This window comes from Salvia miltiorrhiza, chromosome 8 (assembly GCF_028751815.1).
Source record: "Salvia miltiorrhiza cultivar Shanhuang (shh) chromosome 8, IMPLAD_Smil_shh, whole genome shotgun sequence".
Taxonomy (NCBI): domain Eukaryota; kingdom Viridiplantae; phylum Streptophyta; class Magnoliopsida; order Lamiales; family Lamiaceae; genus Salvia; species Salvia miltiorrhiza.
Window position 1 is genome coordinate 20271076 of NC_080394.1, and position 23915 is coordinate 20294990.

The 23915-nt window shown below is 31.4% G+C and overlaps 1 protein-coding gene, 1 long non-coding RNA gene and 1 pseudogene across 2 annotated transcripts in view; all 3 read right to left on the bottom strand.

Moving 5' to 3' along the window:
• Positions 1 to 6095, bottom strand: part of LOC130998174 (transcription factor MYB114-like) — a 13285-nt gene extending 7190 nt beyond the window's left edge. The window contains exons 1-3 of the mRNA XM_057923605.1: positions 5951 to 6095; positions 5657 to 5786; positions 6 to 121 (exon numbers count right to left, since the gene is read on the bottom strand). Of these exons, the coding sequence (XP_057779588.1) occupies positions 6 to 121; positions 5657 to 5786; positions 5951 to 6086 (382 nt within the window). The 5' untranslated portion in view covers positions 6087 to 6095. The remainder of the gene's footprint in view (positions 1 to 5; positions 122 to 5656; positions 5787 to 5950) is intronic.
• A 527-nt stretch (positions 6096 to 6622) lies between these two features.
• On the bottom strand, positions 6623 to 17328 carry LOC131001756 (transcription factor MYB114-like; annotated as a pseudogene).
• A 461-nt stretch (positions 17329 to 17789) lies between these two features.
• Positions 17790 to 18666, bottom strand: LOC131001758 (uncharacterized). Its single transcript, XR_009094021.1, has 2 exons — positions 18496 to 18666; positions 17790 to 18388 (listed from the first exon to the last, which is right to left on the bottom strand). It is a non-coding gene; the product is annotated as an uncharacterized LOC131001758 (long non-coding RNA).
• Positions 18667 to 23915: the final 5249 nt, after the last annotated feature.

A 23915-nucleotide genomic window follows, 5' to 3' on the forward strand; every position in this document is an offset into this window, starting at 1 on the left:
TGTGCTCTCGGTGAGGGTTTTTCCTCGGGCCGGTGTCGGTCCCTTCGAGATATGGCAGTTCCAGTAGTTCTTAACGTCGTTTGCAGTCCTCCCAGGAAGTCTGCCGGCGATCAGCGACCATCTGCATACGTCAATATATCAGAACATGTTTAAATTAATTAATTGAATTCATTTTAAAAGAAAAAGTGAACATGTAATTTTATGAGAGTAAATTTGAATAAACAAACCATATGTAAAATCACATGCATGCGGAAAGTCTTTGAACAGGAGTGGTTGAAATGTCACAACCAAAATACAGATATTGTGTCGAGATAGATTAAATAAGAGGGCGACAGATATTTATTGCTTCGAATTTCTGGGTAGGCACTATAGCAGATGCTACATAGGGTTTGTTTGCTAGTTGTTAGCTTTTTTCTCTTTATGGGGAATCCTCCTCTATCCTATTTTTGGTGTCTTATTTCATTTTCAATTCTTCATTATTTTGTCAGTTTTGTTCAATTTTAAATTATTGATTATGTTTAGTTTGCCATAATATTAAAATGTTTACTAACCAAATTAGAGTTCATAATTTCTCTTATATTTAGTTCTTTATTTAATTACTAACTAATACGGGAGTTAATTAATATAAAGTTAGAAACATATAGTTTATATATTAATTGAAATTTTAATTCTTAGAGATAAATATTAAATAAGATTTATTATATAATACTTCCTCTGTCCAATTAAAAAATGACTCTTTTTTTGGACACGAAGATTTAAATAATAATACCCCCCATGTCCACCAATTCATGTCCTAATTTGTCATTTTGATCCGTCCACCAATTTGTGTCCTACTTATTTTTAGTAACTATTTCCTTAGTTACTACCCTTATATTTTACACTTATTTACACAGATGTCATTGAGAGATCCACCATTTTTAATATTATAAAATATCATTAGTCAACTATATATACGGGTCCCCTTCTTCACTCAATAAATAAACATTTTTTTTAATAACTCGTACCCCCTTCACAGTTCCCCTAGGACACGAATTGATGGACGGATGAAGTAAGCAAATTGGATAAAAGTAGTAGGACATACATTTTTCAAGAGTTAATTGTTGTTTTTTATGGATTGAGCCACTTAGTAGGATATACCAAAATAAAAATAGAGTCATTTTAACAAGACAGGATAATAACTTTCTATAATGAATATATAATAACAAAATTATGTGCTCTCGAGGGTTTCTTGGTTCTTTTTCTTTTCTTTCAATAAAATTCTAATTTAATAATAAAATAATAAAACTAATAGTGAATGTGTGAGACACAATAAATTGCAATATTGAATATTCATCCGTCTTTTTGGGGGAGACAGAGACAAAGCTTCAATAATTTCGAAAATTTTCTAAGAGTTGAATTGGTTAAAAGTTACTTTTGTTTCTTTTGAACGCCATGAAAATGATTGAAACATATATATATATATATATATATATATATATATATATATATATATATATACCTTCGATATATTTAAAATGTCTCCTTTCTTTGAGGCACAATTATAAAAAGAGAATTAATGAAATTATTAAATGGTTCTCTATCATATGTGAAGGGCTAAAAATAGGTTATTAATTAAAATGAGATAAAATTACAAAGAAAAAAAATTGTGAGCATGTTAATGGTTATGATCAACAAATATTCTCACTTAAAAAGGAAATGATGAGACATTTCAAATAGATTGATCTAAACTATAAGGTTGAAATGGAGGAGTATTGTTTTACAAATTAAGGGGACATTTACTTTGACTGGTATGACAAATTCATTAAACAAGTTAAAAAATCAAAACTAAACCATCAAAGTAAATGTCGCCGTGTCTTACTTGATATCTCTGTTTTGAAAATTAGGGGAAGAGGAATACTGGGGGATTGAACCTTAGTTTTTCTCTTAGGCTGCGTTTTTTTTGATAAATAAATTTGTCCATAGAAAATGTGGATCACAAATTTATGTCTTTAAATGTTTTTTTCTTTTTCCAATAGTTGACATAAAAGAGATGCTCACCAATTTTTTCTTTCTTATTTTCATTTCAAAGATAGATAATATTATCCCTCCATTTTTGGTCTGATAATATTGTTCATCCTTGAAGTGAAAATAAAGAAGGAAAAAATGGTGAACATCTCTTTTATGTTAAATGTTGGAAATATGAAAAAGACATTTAAAGGCATAAATTTTTGTTATCCATTATTTTTCATGGATAAATTTATCCATCAAAGTAAACGTAGCTAAAGAAATGTGATTGTAATGACTTAACATTTGTTGACTAGTATCTTCTGCATGTAAGTATCTAGATATTTTCTTCGTAACGTATATATCAATTCTTGTCGATTGAAAGGAACATTAAATTTTAGCGATCCGAGTCATCCGACAAACTTTACTACGAAAATCTTACAAAATGATCTCCACCTGAGGAGAGTTATTTCGAAGATTGGAAGTCGTGACTTTATCGCCTTAATGGCATAAGACGCGACCGATATTCGAATTTTATTTTAGTGACTCGAACAAGGGAGGCACTATGCTCATGAAAAGCAATGCACGTCAAGATTCCGACACTCTAAAATTGCAGAGCTATGTATCAAATGATATTCCAAATCAAGTAATTTTCTACTTACTCCTACATCCTCGATCATCAATCAACTATCCACTATACCCGACCTTCGACAATATTAGCACATCGTATCTACTCCCTCCGTCCAAAAAAAGTGATCCATTTTGGGTGTTGACATGGATACTAAGAAAGAAGTGAAAATTTAAGATGCCATATTCCTTAATTAAATTGTATATGAAAAATCATGTGATCGTCCGGTAAAAATGATCAACGATGAAATCATAATGATCTGACCGAATCACATAACTTTATCGGCCGGATCATCTGACCGGCCGGTAAAATCATGTGACCCGCCCGGTAAAATGATCTAACCGCCTGGGCGATCAGATGATCTAGCCATCCACCTATCACATTTACACTTGACTGATAGCTGTCAAATAGGTCAAGTGTGCAAGACTTTCACAAAAAAACCAAGCAAACCTATCAACATTAAAGGGTAAAATAGGTTCTTCACTTAATTTGAGCATAAAATGCTTAAGTTTATAAAGTAGGGCATTTTTAACCTACAACTTAAGGAATATGACATTTTGCTTATTACTCCATCCGTCTCAGCTTTTAGTATCCATATTTCCTTTTTTGATCGTCCCAAATTTTAGTATCCATTTCTACATTTAATAAAAGTAGGTGGGACCCTTGGTCCACTTTAATTATTTTAACAACCCACATAAAATGTGGAACCCTTATTCTACTCACTACACACCCAACAACTTTATTAAAACCCGTGTCACTCTCAAATGGATACTAAAAGTTGGGATGGAGAGAGTAACACTTAATGAAGCTGATAAAGTTTCTTTGAGTGGAGTAAAAGTTAGCAGTAGGTATAGTTCTAATTGTATGGGGTAAATAAAATGGTGGCTTCATTAATGGTATAAGTTGCAAATAAGTCAAAAAAAATGGGCACTTTTTTGTGGAAAAAAAAGGGGTAAGTAAGGCATTTTTTCGTGGACAGATGAAATATTATATATGCATGACCAAATATAAGAAGAGGTTTAAACGAGAATCCTTATTTAAAACGAGAGCATAGAATCATTCTCAGTTCTTCTATCGTGAAGTTCTACGATGAATGTATCATCTTAATTGATAAATGCATCACATGAGTTCGAAATTTAGAGGGAGCGAAACATTCATTTTCTAGTTGCATTAAATTTATAGGAAAATATATTGTTCTTACGTTCCCAAGAAAAATATAATTTTCACGAAACCACATTCACGAAATATGCATGAGAAATTATCAGTATGCAAACCATTTGGTGTCTCTCGCTGTCAAAAAATGCTATGCATATTTGTGTGCAATGTTATGCATATTTATGTTTTTCTTTCTGCATATTCATGTTGAACTATACGCATAATACTATGCGACACCGTCAGGTAGCTCTCGCAGTTGGTCACTTGACGGGTCACATACTGATACTTTCTCATGCATATTTCTATCCAGCGTCATGCATATTTGTGTTTACCTTTATGCATATTGGTGTTCAATTATATGAATAATTTTGACGACGACCCCGGAAAAAATATAAATTTTCAGTTAACAATAAAATAAAATCCGAAGTAACCATTTTACCCCTCTACGTTTTTACCTGGAAGGCCTTGGAAGGCTGCTGCCACGTGACGCGCTCCTAATGTGCCACTTAGCCCTCATTTGTGGAGGACTGCTACGAACTATATACTATTATAAGGGAGTGGATCTACATGATTCACTCCCTATATGTAAAAAAGAAGAGATCTCATCCGTTGATCTTATCTAATCTAACGGAAATTATTTATTCACGCCATGTTCAACAGATTTTTTCGTTGAACATATGGGGGGTTGAAACCCAGAACCCCTAAATATATTGTATATGTTCATGAATGTTCAACGAAAAAATCCGTTGAATATGTCGTGAATAAATCATGTCCGTTATATTAAATAAGATCAACGGATGAGATTACTTCTCTCTTCTTTCTTACATTTAGGCATTTTTCATTGAACCTAACCCTATATATATATATATATATATATATATATATATATATATATATAGTGAGAATGCTACCTTTCGTGAGAATGAGAATGATTGCATAAGCCAATATGTAGTGTTGCATAAGCTGCAGTTTAATACTGCACAAAAATTTTATCCGAGTTCGAATCCTAGAGGAAACAAAAATTTTATCTAATTAATTGAATTTCGTTATGCAGTCATTACAAGCAGCTTATATATGCAACATATATACTGGCTTATGCAATCATTCTCCATTCTCAACACATTTGTCCATTCTCATTTGATCTTCTCTCTCTCTCTCTCTCTCTCTCTCTCTATATATATATATATATATATATATATATATAGAGAGAGAGAGAGAGAGAGAGAGAAATGATCAATTGAGAATTCACCAAGTAGTGTGAGAATTGAGAATTCGTCTGAACAGCGGCGAACAAATCATTTCATTTCGATGAACAAATTAGTCATTTCTATGAACAATCATTTTGGTTTTGGGGTTCGAATCCTGGAGGTGATAAAATTTTCAATATATTAAATAGAATTGTTTGTTTATCAATTATATTGATCTGTTCGTAGAATTTATTACTTGTGTTTATCATTCTCAATTCTTACAAAAAATAAAATTCTCAATAGAACCTAGCCATTATATATATATATATATATATATATATATATATATATATATAACTAGTTACGGTGCGTTATCTTTGATGAAAAATGGTGAAAAATATATATTTTCACCATTTTTCTACCATTTTAACATGTTACGTAGGAAGGATGATTTTCCAGGGTAGGATGGAAAAAATTCGGGCAATTCGTTCTTTTCACTCCAATTCCTTATAATATTATCATGGAGGGTTGATGTGATAATATTTTTTCTTGGGGTATTGATGAGATAAACTATGTTTTCCACTTTGAAGAACATGAGAATGATAGTATTTTCCCATGTTTTCTTATCCTCTTTTCTCATGATAAATTTACAATAAAAAAGAACGTACCCTCGTAATAGAAATTTAAGATGATAAAGACTTGCCTATTTCCTAACAATTTATGAAGCCTGACGATGAGATCGACTTCATCATTAGTAAAGAAGCCTCTGTTAAGATTAGGTCTGAGATAGTTGAGCCATCTCAGCCTGCAACTCTTCCTACATCTGTTCAATCCTGCACCATGTACCACATTAATCAAATCAAGTTCATATTTCATATTTAAAAAAAATAAAAATGAAGGATGATGAGTTTACGTACCGCATTGATCAAATTAAACTTCATTATATAATATGTTATCAAAAATAAAAATAAAATAAGAAGAATGATGAGTTACGTACCAGCTCTGAGAGGAACGAGATGCCATTTCCCCTCTCCATATTTATGAACGCAGTCTCTGAGGAGAGCATCTTCCTCTTTGGTCCATGCACCTTTCCTCACTCCCACTCCATTATTATTAATATTATTATTATCCATTTCGTTGAGGCTTCATTTCTTTCTGAGATTTATTTATAACGCAAGGGGCAAGTTAAAGGGCGTGATATGAACAAGAGATGATTAATAGTTAGGCAATTTATTGAAGACGCATTGTTCACCAGCTACTCTCATGCATTCTCGATATATATCCATGGACATAAGCCGCTATCATTTTTAATGCTCTTCTATCTATCATCTAACCTGACGTGATACTAATTACCCCCCATTTTTTATCTCTCAACTCTTAACCAGTTACGACACGTTTTTAATAACTAAATAGTACTCGGTCGTGCGATGCCTAATCAATTCTCCCTCCATCCACTTTTGGGCATAACATTATATATCAATGATTGGTGGCTGAAGCTCCAAATCATATATCAATGATTTTGTGATATCTATCAATGTAACAAAATTTACTACATCTAAAGTTATTACTATAAAATATTTTTATTATGTCACAGTATACTTTTTCACAATATCAATCGTATCTTTATTATAGTAAAATGACTAGTTTTAGAGTCGCCCTATATTATTGAGGGGCTCATATTTAATTAATAGGAGTGTTGGTGTATCTCTTATTTCATTTTAGAGAACGTGGAAGGAAAAACAACATACAAAAGCAAAAGGAGCTTTCATAACATTATATATCAATGATTGGTGGGTGAAGCTCCAAATCATATATCGCCATCACATAACAAGTCACCGTCCATCTTGATCGTCGATTCTGGCCGACTCCATTACAGGCGGGACGTTGTCGGAAAACAGAAACGGATTTTGTTCCCCGTTCCGTGATCTCGAGCAACTCTCCCCACCACCGCATGCATTCTGCTAGTGATGAAGAAGGGCCGTTAGGATCGTCGTTTGTGGGAAGTTTCGTGGATCTGATTAGCATGGCCGACCAAGCTGGTGGTTGTGAGTTGGAGAAGGTCCGAGGCCGAGGCCGTACGATGTTGCTCTCGGTGAGGGTTTTTCCTCGGGCCGGTGTCGGTCCCTTCGAGATATGGCAGTTCCAGTAGTTCTTAACGTCGTTTGCAGTCCTCCCAGGAAGTCTGCCGGCGATCAGCGACCATCTGCATACGTCAAATATATCAGAACATGTTTAAATTAATTAATTGAATTCATTTTAAAAGAAAAAGTGAACATGTAATTTTATGAGAGTAAATTTGAATAAACAAACCATATGTAAAATCACATGCATGCGGAAAGTCTTTGAACAGGAGTGGTTGAAATGTCACAACCAAAATACAGATATTGTGTCGAGATAGATATAAATAAGAGGGCGACAGATATTTATTGCTTCGAATTTCTGGGTAGGCACTATAGCAGATGCTACATAGGGTTTGTTTGCTAGTTGTTAGCTTTTTTCTCTTTATGGGGAATCCTCCTCTATCCTATTTTTGGTGTCTTATTTCATTTTCAATTCTTCATTATTTTGTCAGTTTTGTTCAATTTTAAATTATTGATTATGTTTAGTTTGCCATAATATTAAAATAGTTTACTAACCAAATTAGAGTTCATAATTTCTCTTATATTTAGTTCTTTATTTAATTACTAACTAATACGGGAGTTAATTAATATAAAGTTAGAAACATATAGTTTATATATTAATTGAAATTTTAATTCTTAGAGATAAATATTAAATAAGATTTATTATATAATACTTCCTCTGTCCAATTAAAAAATGACTCTTTTTTTGGACACGAAGATTTAAAATAATACCCCCCATGTCCACCAATTCATGTCCTAATTTGTCATTTTGATCCGTCCACCAATTTGTGTCCTACTTATTTTTAGTAACTATTTCCTTAGTTACTACCCTTATATTTTACACTTATTTACACAGATGTCATTGAGAGATCCACCATTTTTAATATTATAAAATATCATTAGTCAACTATATATACGGGTCCCCTTCTTCACTCAATAAATAAACATTTTTTTTAATAACTCGTACCCCCTTCACAGTTCCCCTAGGACACGAATTGATGGACGGATGAAGTAAGCAAATTGGATAAAAGTAGTAGGACATACATTTTCAAGAGTTAATTGTTGTTTTTTATGGATTGAGCCACTTAGTAGGATATACCAAAATAAAAATAGAGTCATTTTAACAAGACAGGATAATAATACTTTCTATAATGAATATATAATAACAAAATTATGTGCTCTCGAGGGTTTCTTGGTTCTTTTTCTTTTTCTTTCAATAAAATTCTAATTTAATAATAAAATAATAAAACTAATAGTGAATGTGTGAGACACAATAAATTGCAATATTGAATATTCATCCGTCTTTTTGGGGGAGACAGAGACAAAGCTTCAATAATTTCGAAAATTTTCTAAGAGTTGAATTGGTTAAAAGTTACTTTTGTTTCTTTTGAACGCCATGAAAATGATTGAAACATATATATATATATATATATATATATATATATATATATATATATATATATATACCTTCGATATATTTAAAATGTCTCCTTTCTTTGAGGCACAATTATAAAAAGAGAATTAATGAAATTATTAAATGGTTCTCTATCATATGTGAAGGGCTAAAAATAGGTTATTAATTAAAATGAGATAAAATTACAAAGAAAAAAATTGTGAGCATGTTAATTAAGGTTATGATCAACAAATATTCTCACTTAAAAAGGAAATGATGAGACATTTCAAATAGATTGATCTAAACTATAAGGTGTTGAAATGGAGGAGTATTGTTTTACAAATTAAGGGGACATTTACTTTGACTGGTATGACAAATTCATTAAACAAGTTAAAAAATCAAAACTAAACCATCAAAGTAAATGTCGCCGTGTCTTACTTGATATCTCTGTTTTGAAAATTAGGGGAAGAGGAATACTGGGGGATTGAACCTTAGAGTTTATCTGATAGGCTGCGTTTATTTTGATAAATAAATTTGTCCATGGAAAATGATGGATAACACAAATTTATGTCTTTAAATGTTTTTTTCTTTTTCCAATATTTGATATAAAAAAGATGCTCACCATTTTTTCTTTTTTCTTTTCACTTCAAAGATAGATAATATTATCCCTCCATTTTTGGTCTGATAATATTGTTCATCCTTGAAGTGAAAATAAAGAAGGAAAAATGGTGAACATCTCTTTTATGTCAAATGTTGGAAAATGAAAAAGACATTTAAAGGCATAAATTTTTGTTATCCATTATTTTCCATGAATAAATTTATCCATCAAAGTAAACGTAGCTAAAGAAATGTGATTGTAATGACTTAACATTTGTTGACTAGTATCTTCTGCATGTAAGTATCTAGATATTTTTCTTCGTAACGTATATATCAATTCTTGTCGATTGAAAGGAACTTAAATTTTAGCGATCCGAGTCATCCGACAAACTGTACTACGAAAATCTTACAAAATGATCTCCACCTGAGGAGAGTTATTTCGAAGATTGGAAGTCGTGACTTTAATGGCATAAGACGCGACCGATATTATTGACACTCTGCCTAAAATTCAGCTAGCAACAGTATCATTTGATTTGGGTTGGACACATTTCAACCTGCAATTTATTTGTCCTTTTCACTGTGTAAATTAGAGTAGTGATAAATTTACTATATACATAATTGGGGCAATTATGTCAAATTACAAGGCATCTAAAAAAACTTATAATTATTGTAACTTAACGTAATTAGCATTTTACTTAGTTAATCTTAATGATAATTAAGTAAGAGATTGCAAATTATTTCCAAAATACTCCTGTTCCCTCCTTCTGCGTCTTTTTTTTTCTGTTTTTTTTTTCATTTTTTTATCCAATTTCATTTGCTAATTCCATATAGATATTTAAATTATCTTTATATACAAATATACGTTTAATTTCTTTTTAATTAGAGTTATTTTTAATAAAAAGAGATAATATCGAATTTCTGGGTAGGCACTATAGCAGATGCTACATAGGGTTTGTTTGCTAGTTGTTAGCTTTTTTCTCTTTATGGGGAATCCTCCTCTATCCTATTTTTGGTGTCTTATTTCATTTTCAATTCTTCATTATTTTGTCAGTTTTGTTCAATTTTAAATTATTGATTATGTTTAGTTTGCCATAATATTAAAATAGTTTACTAACCAAATTAGAGTTCATAATTTCTCTTATATTTAGTTCTTTATTTAATTACTAACTAATACGGGAGTCAATTAATATAAAGTTAGAACATATAGTTTATATATTAATTGAAATTTTAATTCTTAGAGATAAATATTAAATAAGATTTATTATATAATACTTCCTCTGTCCAGTTAAAAAATGACTCTTTTTTTGGACACGAAGATTTAAAATAATACCCCCCATGTCCACCAATTCATGTCCTAATTTGTCATTTTGATTCGTCCACCAATTTGTGTCCTACTTATTTTTAGTAACTATTTCCTTAGTTACTACCCTTATATTTTACACTTATTTACACAGATATCATTGAGGGATCCACCATTTTTAATATTATAAAATATCATTAGTCAACTATATATACGGGTCCCCTTCTTCACTCAATAAATAAACATTTTTTTAATAACTCGTACCCCCTTCCCAGTTCCCCTAGTATACGAATTGATGGACGGATGAAGTATGTAAATTGGATAAAAGTAGTAGGGCATACATTTTCAAGAGTTAATTGTTGTTTTTTATGGATTGAGCCACTTATAAGGATATACCAAAATAAAAATAGTGTCATTTTAAAAAAGACATGATAATAATACTTTCTATAATGAATATATAATAACAAAATTATGTGCTCTCAAGGGTTTCTTGGTTCTTTTTCTTTTTCTTTCAATAAAATTCTAATTTAATAATAAAATAATAAAACTAATAATGAATGTGTGAGACACAATAAATTGCAGCGGATCTTTGGCAGGAACTTTTTTATGGGTTTCTTGGTTCTTTTTCTTGGTTCTTTTTTATGGGTTTCTTGGTTCTTTTTCTTTTTCTTGGTTTGCAGCGGATCTTTGGCAGGAACTTCAGCAGCTTTGGAAACCGTCTGTTGGTTGGTCGATTCATCCTCTCGGAAAAGGTTACTTCACTTTTAATTTCGCCACCGACGAGGATAGGGCAGCGGCCTTCGCTAAAATGACTTGGCGTCTACGCTCAGGTATACTCCATCTCCAGGCCTGGGTGCCGAATTTTGATCCCTACAAAGCGAATTCAACCCTTGTTCACGTATGGATTAGAATCTTTAACTTGCCACATGAATATTGGCACCCAGAGGTTCTTTCCGGGGTCGCACGAGAAGTGGGTACGCCTATCTTGATTGATGGTCAGTCTGCACAGGCTCATGTGGGTCACTTTGCTAGAATTCTTGTTGAGTTAGATGTTTCGGCTGATATTCCTGAGGCTTTAGATATTAAGTGTGGCGACATTGATTTTACTGTCAAGTTTGTATATGAGAATTTGCCTTATTACTGCTCGGTTTGCAAGGTTGTGGGACATATTTCTAACGAATGCAGAAGGAGGAAAACAAACACGACAGAGGAGGGCTTTACGGAACATCAGGGCCGGGAACGTGGTCAGTCCAAGGTAGATGACCACAGGGTTCATCCTCGTCCCTACACCGGAAATCAGGAATCTCCAGCAAGGGCTGGAAAGGCTTTTGCTGAGGTTGGACAGAAACTGAACTCTTCTTCAGACTCTCCTACCTCATCCAATCCCTTTGCTGTGTTGGTTTCTCTAGAGTTGCAAGATGAACATAGACTTGTTTGTGATGATAACATGGAAAAGCCGCCATCTGATGGAGGCCGAGCTTCAGATGCTTGCATCTATCAGGACAATCAGGATAGAAAGGATATGGAACAGCTTGAGTCAGATGACGAAAAGAGCCAAATTGAGGTAGTGGACCAGGAACACGAGAGGACTTCTGCACCTTTGGTTGTTCAGCCGCTTGCTGTGATGACTGACAACAACGATTTGCTAACTTTGACTGGGACGACAGGACCCAGTTCTCGTAGACGAGGGCGTCCGAAAGGGGCTATCAACAAGAAGGGGAGAGTTTCTGATTCTTCTATCAAGCACAGGCTCCGTCGTATCATAATGAATGGCATGTCCTCGGATTTCCAAAACTCAGCACGCCATGATGATATGCAGGGCCCTGGTCTTGACACTTCTTCGCCTGTGGAGTTCCTGAATAAAGTGAAGTATGCTCAGTCTAGAGGACAGATTCTGCAAAACTTTGTGATCAACTCCTCTAACTCTACCGATGCAGCCCATGCTATGTCGGTTGTGGCCTCTAAAAAATGGGGCGATATGTTGGACGATGAAGATGACGATGTTTTAGACGAGGACGACCCTCTTAAAATGTTCTCTTAGTCTTGGTTTCTTTTTTTGGTTACCCGGGGTTTCTTGCGGGTGCTTTTGCTTGTTTCCTTTGTCTCTGGTCTCTCTTTTTTCTTTTCTTTTTAATAAAATTTCTATTTCAGCCAGAGACACAATAAATTGCAAGATTGAATATTCATCCGTCTTTTTGGGGGAGACAGAGACAAAGCTTCAATAATTTCGAAAATTTTTTAAGAGTTGAATTGGTTAAAAGTTACTTTTGTTTCTTTTGAACGCCATGAAAATGATTGAAACATATATATATATATATATATATATATATATATATATATATATATATATATATTTATATATATATACCTTCAATATATTTAAAATGTCTCATTTCTTTGAGGCACAATTATTAAAAGAGAATTAATGAAATTATTAAATGGTTCTCTATCATATGTGAAGGGCTAAAAATAGGTTATTAATTAAAATGAGATAAAATTAAAAAGAAAAAAAAAATTGTGAGCATGTTAATTAAGGTTATGATCCACAAATATTCTCACTTAAAAAGGAAATGATGAGACATTTCAATAGATTGATTAAAAAGAAAAAAAAGTATTGTTTTACAAATTAAGGGGACATTTACTTTGACTGGTATGACAAATTCATTAAACAAGTTAAAAAATCAAAACTAAACCATCAAAGTAAATGTCGCCGTGCTTACTTGATATCTCTGTTTTGAAAATTAGGGGAAGAGGAATACTGGGGGATTGAACCTTAGTTTTTCTCTTAGGCTGCGTTTATTTTGATAAATAAATTTGTCCATAGAAAATGATGGATAACACAAATTTATGTCTTTAAATGTTTTTTTCTTTTTCCAATATTTGACATAAAAGAGATGCTCACCATTTTTTCTTTCTTATTTTCATTTCAAAGATAGATAATATTATCCCTCCATTTTTGGTCTGATAATATTGTTCATCCTTGAAGTGAAAATAAAGAAGGAAAAATGGTGAACATCTCTTTTATGTTAAATGTTGGAAAATGAAAAAGACATTTAAAGGCATAAATTTTTGTTATCCATTATTTTTCATGGATAAATTTATCCATCAAAGTAAACGTAGCTAAAGAAATGTGATTGTAATGACTTAACATTTGTTGACTAGTATCTTCTGCATGTAAGTATCTAGATATTTTTCTTCGTAACGTATATATCAATTCTTGTCGATTGAAAGGAACAATTAAATTTTAGCGATCCGAGTCATCCGACAAACTTTACTACGAAAATCTTACAAAATGATCTCCACCTGAGGAGAGTTATTTCGAAGATTGGAAGTCGTGACTTTATCGCCTTAATGGCATAAGACGCGACCGATATTCGAATTTTATTTTAGTGACTCGAACAAGGGAGGCACTATGCTCATGAAAAGCAATGCACGTCAAGATTCCGACACTCTAAAATTGCAGAGCTATGTATCAAATGATATTCCAAATCAAGTAATTTTCTACTTACTCCTACATCCTCGATCATCAATCAACTATCCACTATACCCGACCTTCGACAATATTAGCACATCGTATCTACTCCCTCCGTCCAAAAAAAGTGATCCATTTTGGGTGTTGACATGGATACTAAGAAAGAAGTGAAAATTTAAGATGCCATATTCCTTAATTAAATTGTATATGAAAAATCATGTGATCGTCCGGTAAAATGATCAACGATGAAATCATAATGATCTGACCGAATCACATAACTTTATCGGCCGGATCATCTGACCGGCCGGTAAAATCATGTGACCGCCCGGTAAAATGATCTAACCGCCTGGGCGATCAGATGATCTAGCCATCCACCTATCACATTTACACTTGACTGATAGCTGTCAAATAGGTCAAGTGTGCAAGACTTTCACAAAAAAACCAAGCAAACCTATCAACATTAAAGGGTAAAATAGGTTCTTCACTTAATTTGAGCATAAAATGCTTAAGTTTATAAAGTAGGGCATTTTTAACCTACAACTTAAGGAATATGACATTTTTGCTTATTACTCCATCCGTCTCAGCTTTTAGTATCCATATTTCCTTTTTTGATCGTCCCAAATTTTAGTATCCATTTCTACATTTAATAAAAGTAGGTGGGACCCTTGGTCCACTTTAATTATTTTAACACCCACATAAAATGTGGAACCCTTATTCTACTCACTACACACCCAACAACTTTATTAAAACCCGTGTCACTCTCAAATGGATACTAAAAGTTGGGATGGAGAGAGTAACACTTAATGAAGCTGATAAAGTTTCTTTGAGTGGAGTAAAAGTTAGCAGTAGGTATAGTTCTAATTGTATGGGGTAAATAAAATGGTGGCTTCATTAATGGTATAAGTTGCAAATAAGTCAAAAAAAATGGGCACTTTTTTGTGGAAAAAAAAAGGGGTAAGTAAGGCATTTTTTCGTGGACAGATGAAATATTATATATGCATGACCAAATATAAGAAGAGGTTTAAACGAGAATCCTTATTTAAAACGAGAGCATAGAATCATTCTCAGTTCTTCTATCGTGAAGTTCTACGATGAATGTATCATCTTAATTGATAAATGCATCACATGAGTTCGAAATTTAGAGGGAGCGAAACATTCATTTTCTAGTTGCATTAAATTTATAGGAAAATATATTGTTCTTACGTTCCCAAGAAAAATATAATTTTCACGAAACCACATTCACGAAATATGCATGAGAAATTATCAGTATGCAAACCATTTGGTGTCTCTCGCTGTCAAAAAATGCTATGCATATTTGTGTGCAATGTTATGCATATTTATGTTTTTCTTTCTGCATATTCATGTTGAACTATACGCATAATACTATGCGACACCGTCAGGTAGCTCTCGCAGTTGGTCACTTGACGGGTCACATACTGATACTTTCTCATGCATATTTCTATCCAGCGTCATGCATATTTGTGTTTACCTTTATGCATATTGGTGTTCAATTATATGAATAATTTTGACGACGACCCCGGAAAAAATATAAATTTTCAGTTAACAATAAAATAAAATCCGAAGTAACCATTTTACCCCTCTACGTTTTTTACCTGGAAGGCCTTGGAAGGCTGCTGCCACGTGACGCGCTCCTAATGTGCCACTTAGCCCTCATTTGTGGAGGACTGCTACGAACTATATACTATTATAAGGGAGTGGATCTACATGATTCACTCCCTATATGTAAAAAAGAAGAGATCTCATCCGTTGATCTTATCTAATCTAACGGAAATTATTTATTCACGCCATGTTCAACAGATTTTTTCGTTGAACATATGGGGGGTTGAAACCCAGAACCCCTAAATATATTGTATATGTTCATGAATGTTCAACGAAAAAATCCGTTGAATATGTCGTGAATAAATCATGTCCGTTATATTAAATAAGATCAACGGATGAGATTACTTCTCTCTTCTTTCTTACATTTAGGCATTTTTCATTGAACCTAACCCTATATATATATATATATATATATATATATATATATATATATATATATATAGTGAGAATGCTACCTTTCGTGAGAATGAGAATGATTGCATAAGCCAATATGTAGTGTTGCATAAGCTGCAGTTTAATACTGCACAAAAATTTTATCCGAGTTCGAATCCTAGAGGAAACAAAAATTTTATCTAATTAATTGAATTTCGTTATGCAGTCATTACAAGCAGCTTATATATGCAACATATATACTGGCTTATGCAATCATTCTCCATTCTCAACACATTTGTCCATTCTCATTTGATCTTCTCTCTCTCTCTCTCTCTCTCTCTCTATATATATATATATATATATATATATATATATATAGAGAGAGAGAGAGAGAGAGAGAGAGAGAGAAATGATCAATTGAGAATTCACCAAGTAGTGTGAGAATTGAGAATTCGTCTGAACAGCGGCGAACAAATCATTTCATTTCGATGAACAAATTAGTCATTTCTATGAACAATCATTTTGGTTTTGGGGTTCGAATCCTGGAGGTGATAAAATTTTCAATATATTAAATAGAATTGTTTGTTTATCAATTATATTGATCTGTTCGTAGAATTTATTACTTGTGTTTATCATTCTCAATTCTTACAAAAAATAAAATTCTCAATAGAACCTAGCCATTATATATATATATATATATATATATATATATATAACTAGTTACGGTGCGTTATCTTTGATGAAAAATGGTGAAAAATATATATTTTCACCATTTTTCTACCATTTTAACATGTTACGTAGGAAGGATGATTTTCCAGGGTAGGATGGAAAAAATTCGGGCAATTCGTTCTTTTCACTCCAATTCCTTATAATATTATCATGGAGGGTTGATGTGATAATATTTTTTCTTGGGGTATTGATGAGATAAACTATGTTTTCCACTTTGAAGAACATGAGAATGATAGTATTTTCCCATGTTTTCTTATCCTCTTTTCTCATGATAAATTTACAATAAAAAAGAACGTACCCTCGTAATAGAAATTTAAGATGATAAAGACTTGCCTATTTCCTAACAATTTATGAAGCCTGACGATGAGATCGACTTCATCATTAGTAAAGAAGCCTCTGTTAAGATTAGGTCTGAGATAGTTGAGCCATCTCAGCCTGCAACTCTTCCTACATCTGTTCAATCCTGCACCATGTACCACATTAATCAAATCAAGTTCATATTTCATATTTAAAAAAAATAAAAATGAAGGATGATGAGTTTACGTACCGCATTGATCAAATTAAACTTCATTATATAATATGTTATCAAAAATAAAAATAAAATAAGAAGAATGATGAGTTACGTACCAGCTCTGAGAGGAACGAGATGCCATTTCCCCTCTCCATATTTATGAACGCAGTCTCTGAGGAGAGCATCTTCCTCTTTGGTCCATGCACCTTTCCTCACTCCCACTCCATTATTATTAATATTATTATTATCCATTTCGTTGAGGCTTCATTTCTTTCTGAGATTTATTTATAACGCAAGGGGCAAGTTAAAGGGCGTGATATGAACAAGAGATGATTAATAGTTAGGCAATTTATTGAAGACGCATTGTTCACCAGCTACTCTCATGCATTCTCGATATATATCCATGGACATAAGCCGCTATCATTTTTAATGCTCTTCTATCTATCATCTAACCTGACGTGATACTAATTACCCCCATTTTTTATCTCTCAACTCTTAACCAGTTACGACACGTTTTTAATAACTAAATAGTACTCGGTCGTGCGATGCCTAATCAATTCTCCCTCCATCCACTTTTGGGCATAACATTATATATCAATGATTGGTGGCTGAAGCTCCAAATCATATATCAATGATTTTGTGATATCTATCAATGTAACAAAATTTACTACATCTAAAGTTATTACTATAAAATATTTTTATTATGTCACAGTATACTTTTTCACAATATCAATCGTATCTTTATTATAGTAAAATGACTAGTTTTAGAGTCGCCCTATATTATTGAGGGGCTCATATTTAATTAATAGGAGTGTTGGTGTATCTCTTATTTCATTTTAGAGAACGTGGAAGGAAAAACAACATACAAAAGCAAAAGGAGCTTTCATAACATTATATATCAATGATTGGTGGGTGAAGCTCCAAATCATATATCGCCATCACATAACAAGTCACCGTCCATCTTGATCGTCGATTCTGGCCGACTCCATTACAGGCGGGACGTTGTCGGAAAACAGAAACGGATTTTGTTCCCCGTTCCGTGATCTCGAGCAACTCTCCCCACCACCGCATGCATTCTGCTAGTGATGAAGAAGGGCCGTTAGGATCGTCGTTTGTGGGAAGTTTCGTGGATCTGATTAGCATGGCCGACCAAGCTGGTGGTTGTGAGTTGGAGAAGGTCCGAGGCCGAGGCCGTACGATGTTGCTCTCGGTGAGGGTTTTTCCTCGGGCCGGTGTCGGTCCCTTCGAGATATGGCAGTTCCAGTAGTTCTTAACGTCGTTTGCAGTCCTCCCAGGAAGTCTGCCGGCGATCAGCGACCATCTGCATACGTCAAATATATCAGAACATGTTTAAATTAATTAATTGAATTCATTTTAAAAGAAAAAGTGAACATGTAATTTTATGAGAGTAAATTTGAATAAACAAACCATATGTAAAATCACATGCATGCGGAAAGTCTTTGAACAGGAGTGGTTGAAATGTCACAACCAAAATACAGATATTGTGTCGAGATAGATATAAATAAGAGGGCGACAGATATTTATTGCTTCGAATTTCTGGGTAGGCACTATAGCAGATGCTACATAGGGTTTGTTTGCTAGTTGTTAGCTTTTTTCTCTTTATGGGGAATCCTCCTCTATCCTATTTTTGGTGTCTTATTTCATTTTCAATTCTTCATTATTTTGTCAGTTTTGTTCAATTTTAAATTATTGATTATGTTTAGTTTGCCATAATATTAAAATAGTTTACTAACCAAATTAGAGTTCATAATTTCTCTTATATTTAGTTCTTTATTTAATTACTAACTAATACGGGAGTTAATTAATATAAAGTTAGAAACATATAGTTTATATATTAATTGAAATTTTAATTCTTAGAGATAAATATTAAATAAGATTTATTATATAATACTTCCTCTGTCCAATTAAAAAATGACTCTTTTTTTGGACACGAAGATTTAAAATAATACCCCCCATGTCCACCAATTCATGTCCTAATTTGTCATTTTGATCCGTCCACCAATTTGTGTCCTACTTATTTTTAGTAACTATTTCCTTAGTTACTACCCTTATATTTTACACTTATTTACACAGATGTCATTGAGAGATCCACCATTTTTAATATTATAAAATATCATTAGTCAACTATATATACGGGTCCCCTTCTTCACTCAATAAATAAACATTTTTTTTAATAACTCGTACCCCCTTCACAGTTCCCCTAGGACACGAATTGATGGACGGATGAAGTAAGCAAATTGGATAAAAGTAGTAGGACATACATTTTTCAAGAGTTAATTGTTGTTTTTTATGGATTGAGCCACTTAGTAGGATATACCAAAATAAAAATAGAGTCATTTTAACAAGACAGGATAATAATACTTTCTATAATGAATATATAATAACAAAATTATGTGCTCTCGAGGGTTTCTTGGTTCTTTTTCTTTTTCTTTCAATAAAATTCTAATTTAATAATAAAATAATAAAACTAATAGTGAATGTGTGAGACACAATAAATTGCAATATTGAATATTCATCCGTCTTTTTGGGGGAGACAGAGACAAAGCTTCAATAATTTCGAAAATTTTCTAAGAGTTGAATTGGTTAAAAGTTACTTTTGTTTCTTTTGAACGCCATGAAAATGATTGAAACATATATATATATATATATATATATATATATATATATATATATATATATACCTTCGATATATTTAAAATGTCTCCTTTCTTTGAGGCACAATTATAAAAAGAGAATTAATGAAATTATTAAATGGTTCTCTATCATATGTGAAGGGCTAAAAATAGGTTATTAATTAAAATGAGATAAAATTACAAAGAAAAAAAATTGTGAGCATGTTAATTAAGGTTATGATCAACAAATATTCTCACTTAAAAAGGAAATGATGAGACATTTCAAATAGATTGATCTAAACTATAAGGTGTTGAAATGGAGGAGTATTGTTTTACAAATTAAGGGGACATTTACTTTGACTGGTATGACAAATTCATTAAACAAGTTAAAAAATCAAAACTAAACCATCAAAGTAAATGTCGCCGTGTCTTACTTGATATCTCTGTTTTGAAAATTAGGGGAAGAGGAATACTGGGGGATTGAACCTTAGAGTTTATCTGATAGGCTGCGTTTATTTTGATAAATAAATTTGTCCATGGAAAATGATGGATAACACAAATTTATGTCTTTAAATGTTTTTTTCTTTTTCCAATATTTGATATAAAAAAGATGCTCACCATTTTTTCTTTTTTCTTTTCACTTCAAAGATAGATAATATTATCCCTCCATTTTTGGTCTGATAATATTGTTCATCCTTGAAGTGAAAATAAAGAAGGAAAAATGGTGAACATCTCTTTTATGTCAAATGTTGGAAAATGAAAAAGACATTTAAAGGCATAAATTTTTGTTATCCATTATTTTCCATGAATAAATTTATCCATCAAAGTAAACGTAGCTAAAGAAATGTGATTGTAATGACTTAACATTTGTTGACTAGTATCTTCTGCATGTAAGTATCTAGATATTTTTCTTCGTAACGTATATATCAATTCTTGTCGATTGAAAGGAACTTAAATTTTAGCGATCCGAGTCATCCGACAAACTGTACTACGAAAATCTTACAAAATGATCTCCACCTGAGGAGAGTTATTTCGAAGATTGGAAGTCGTGACTTTAATGGCATAAGACGCGACCGATATTATTGACACTCTGCCTAAAATTCAGCTAGCAACAGTATCATTTGATTTGGGTTGGACACATTTCAACCTGCAATTTATTTGTCCTTTTCACTGTGTAAATTAGAGTAGTGATAAATTTACTATATACATAATTGGGGCAATTATGTCAAATTACAAGGCATCTAAAAAAACTTATAATTATTGTAACTTAACGTAATTAGCATTTTACTTAGTTAATCTTAATGATAATTAAGTAAGAGATTGCAAATTATTTCCAAAATACTCCTGTTCCCTCCTTCTGCGTCTTTTTTTTTCTGTTTTTTTTTTCATTTTTTTTATCCAATTTCATTTGCTAATTCCATATAGATATTTAAATTATCTTTATATACAAATATACGTTTAATTTCTTTTTAATTAGAGTTATTTTTAATAAAAAGAGATAATATCGACAAGATAGATAGTTAACCAAAATAAGATAATTCAATTAAAATTAAAATAATAGCACATATTCGAGTGTCAATTTTTTCCAAAATTATGTTTTATTAATTTGTTTCCAGATATTTTTATTATTATTATTTATTTTTCGAAATTAATTTTTTTTTAATTTTATTTTTTTCCAAAATTAATATTATAGTTGTTTTAAGAGTAAATTATTTTTTTCCAAAATTATGTTTTATTAATTTGTTTCCAAATATTTAGGGATTCTCTTAAAAATAATCATAGATTTGTTTCCAGATATTTTTATTATTATTAATATTTATTTTTCGAAATTACATTTTTTTTTCAAATTTTTTTTTGAAATTAATATTTTAGTTGTGTTAAGAGTAAATTGTTTTTTTCCAAAATTATGTTTTATTAATTTGTTTCCACATATTTAGAGATTATATTAAAATAATCCTAGATTTGATTCCACTAATTTAGAGATTTTCATTCTCCAAAGATTAATCCTATATTTGATTCCAGTAATTTAGATATTCTCCTAAAATAATCCTAGATTTATTTCCACATATAATTTATTTTGCGAATGTTATGTTAATTTTTTTATTTTTACTAATTTAGAGATTCCTTTCAAAATAATTCTAGATTTGTTTTCATTTATATATTTTATTCGAATATTTTTTTAAAAATAACATATTGAAGATGATTTTTTAAAAAAAAACGAAATACAATAACAAAAAAATAAAATTGGAAGAAGTTTTTTTTTTAAAAAAAACCGAAATAAAAGCAAAAGTTACGAAATTTATGTTAATTATTATTATATTTTTTTTTTGAAGACAAAGTAAGCTTATATTAAAAAGAGTCGGCAACAACAATATTTGAAAGCCACGGAGGGAAATCCGTCTTCCAGATCATTACAGTAGAAACAGAAAAAGCGAAGTGAGCGAGCGCATGAGCCGCCCTGTTAGCTTCACGCCTAGCGTGACCCTTTGACCATCCTCCAAAAAAGCTATTATTACTTATTTTAAAGACTCCCTTCAAAATAATCCTATATTTGTTTTCATAAAATATATTATAAATGAATAAATATGTTACTCAATGGAATTATATATGTTGTGTAATTAAAAATCTTACTTAAACAAAATGAATCATACGATGAGACATCGCTCGGGAAACTATATAACATATACTTGAAGAAAATGTATCATAATATAGTATTGATGTCAATTTGATAATAAGAAAATGAATCATATGATGGGAAATAGATCGAAAAAATAAATAACATATACTTTATTAAAGGTGATGTAATAATAAGAAAATGAACTACTATAGTTTAAATAATGATGTCGAAATAATTATACTCAATGAAATAAAGTTGAACTAATTGATTAAACTAAATTAGTTACATTTTTAAAAATAAAATGAATCATATGATGGGAAATAGATCGAAAAAATAAATAACATATACTTTATTAAAGGTGATGTAATAATAAGAAAATGAACTACTACTGTGTGAGTGACGATAAGAAAATTAAAATAAATGAATCAAACGAATGGATTTTGTTTGGAAAACTATGTACCATATACTTTGTGAAGTCGAAAAAATTATATTCAATGAAATAAAGTTAATAAATTATTTGAAATTAATTAGTGAATTTGGAAATAAAATTAACATATAAAACTATTTAACATATACTTGAGGGAAATACAGTGCTTTATTGAAAACAATTAAACGTGATATGCCAATAAGACAATGAACTGCTATACTATAGTTTAACGAAGTCGATATAACTATTTGTTATAAAATTATGAGTTATTAATTAATTTAAGTTAAATTTGTGAATATAATATATAAATAAATGAAATAAAGTGAAATGATTTATACAATTGGATTTCGGCCACGACACTATTTAACATATTTTTGGATGAGAAAGAACGCATTATACGATGGCATTTTGCAATGTATTGAAATTAATTATTGAATTTGGAAAAAAAAAAAAAATTATACGATTGGATTTCGCTTGCAAGACCATTTAACATATACTCCCTCCGTCCCACGAATCTTGACACGTTTTTCTTTTTGGGTTGTCTCACGAATCTTGACACGTTTCCTTTTTGGTAATAACTATTACATTCTATCTCCTACTTTATCACTTTTATTACATTTTCTCTTTTATTTTATCAATTTTATACTTTATTAATTACACACTTAAAAGACTAATCAACAATATAGTTAAATTATATTAACAACTAATATTTTTATAATCAACATAAGAATTAAATTGAATGTATGAAAAGGCTAAAATGAGCTAAAATAAACATAAGTACATGACATTAGAAGGTAGGTTAATTTCCAACCATAACTTATTGCGGTTGCCACCGCCAGGCAAGGTGGCAAAGTATCATATACATTAGACGAAGGTCAGAGGTTCGATTCCCCCTTGTCCCTTAGAGGGGGCGATTTTTTTATGGCAACAAATCGCTAGTTTTTTTTAAAAAAATCGAACAGGCATTTTCACAAACACATGGCATGCAATCACTTAAAATCTTATACAAAACATAATCAATATTATTTTTTTCCTTTTTCTTTGCCTCAAATCTGCGTTTTAATATTCTAATTTGTAGCCTATATATAATATTAATATTTATTTATTTATTGCGACAATAGAAGATAAGTTGATTTCCAACGATAACCTATTGCGGCTGCCACCGCCGGGT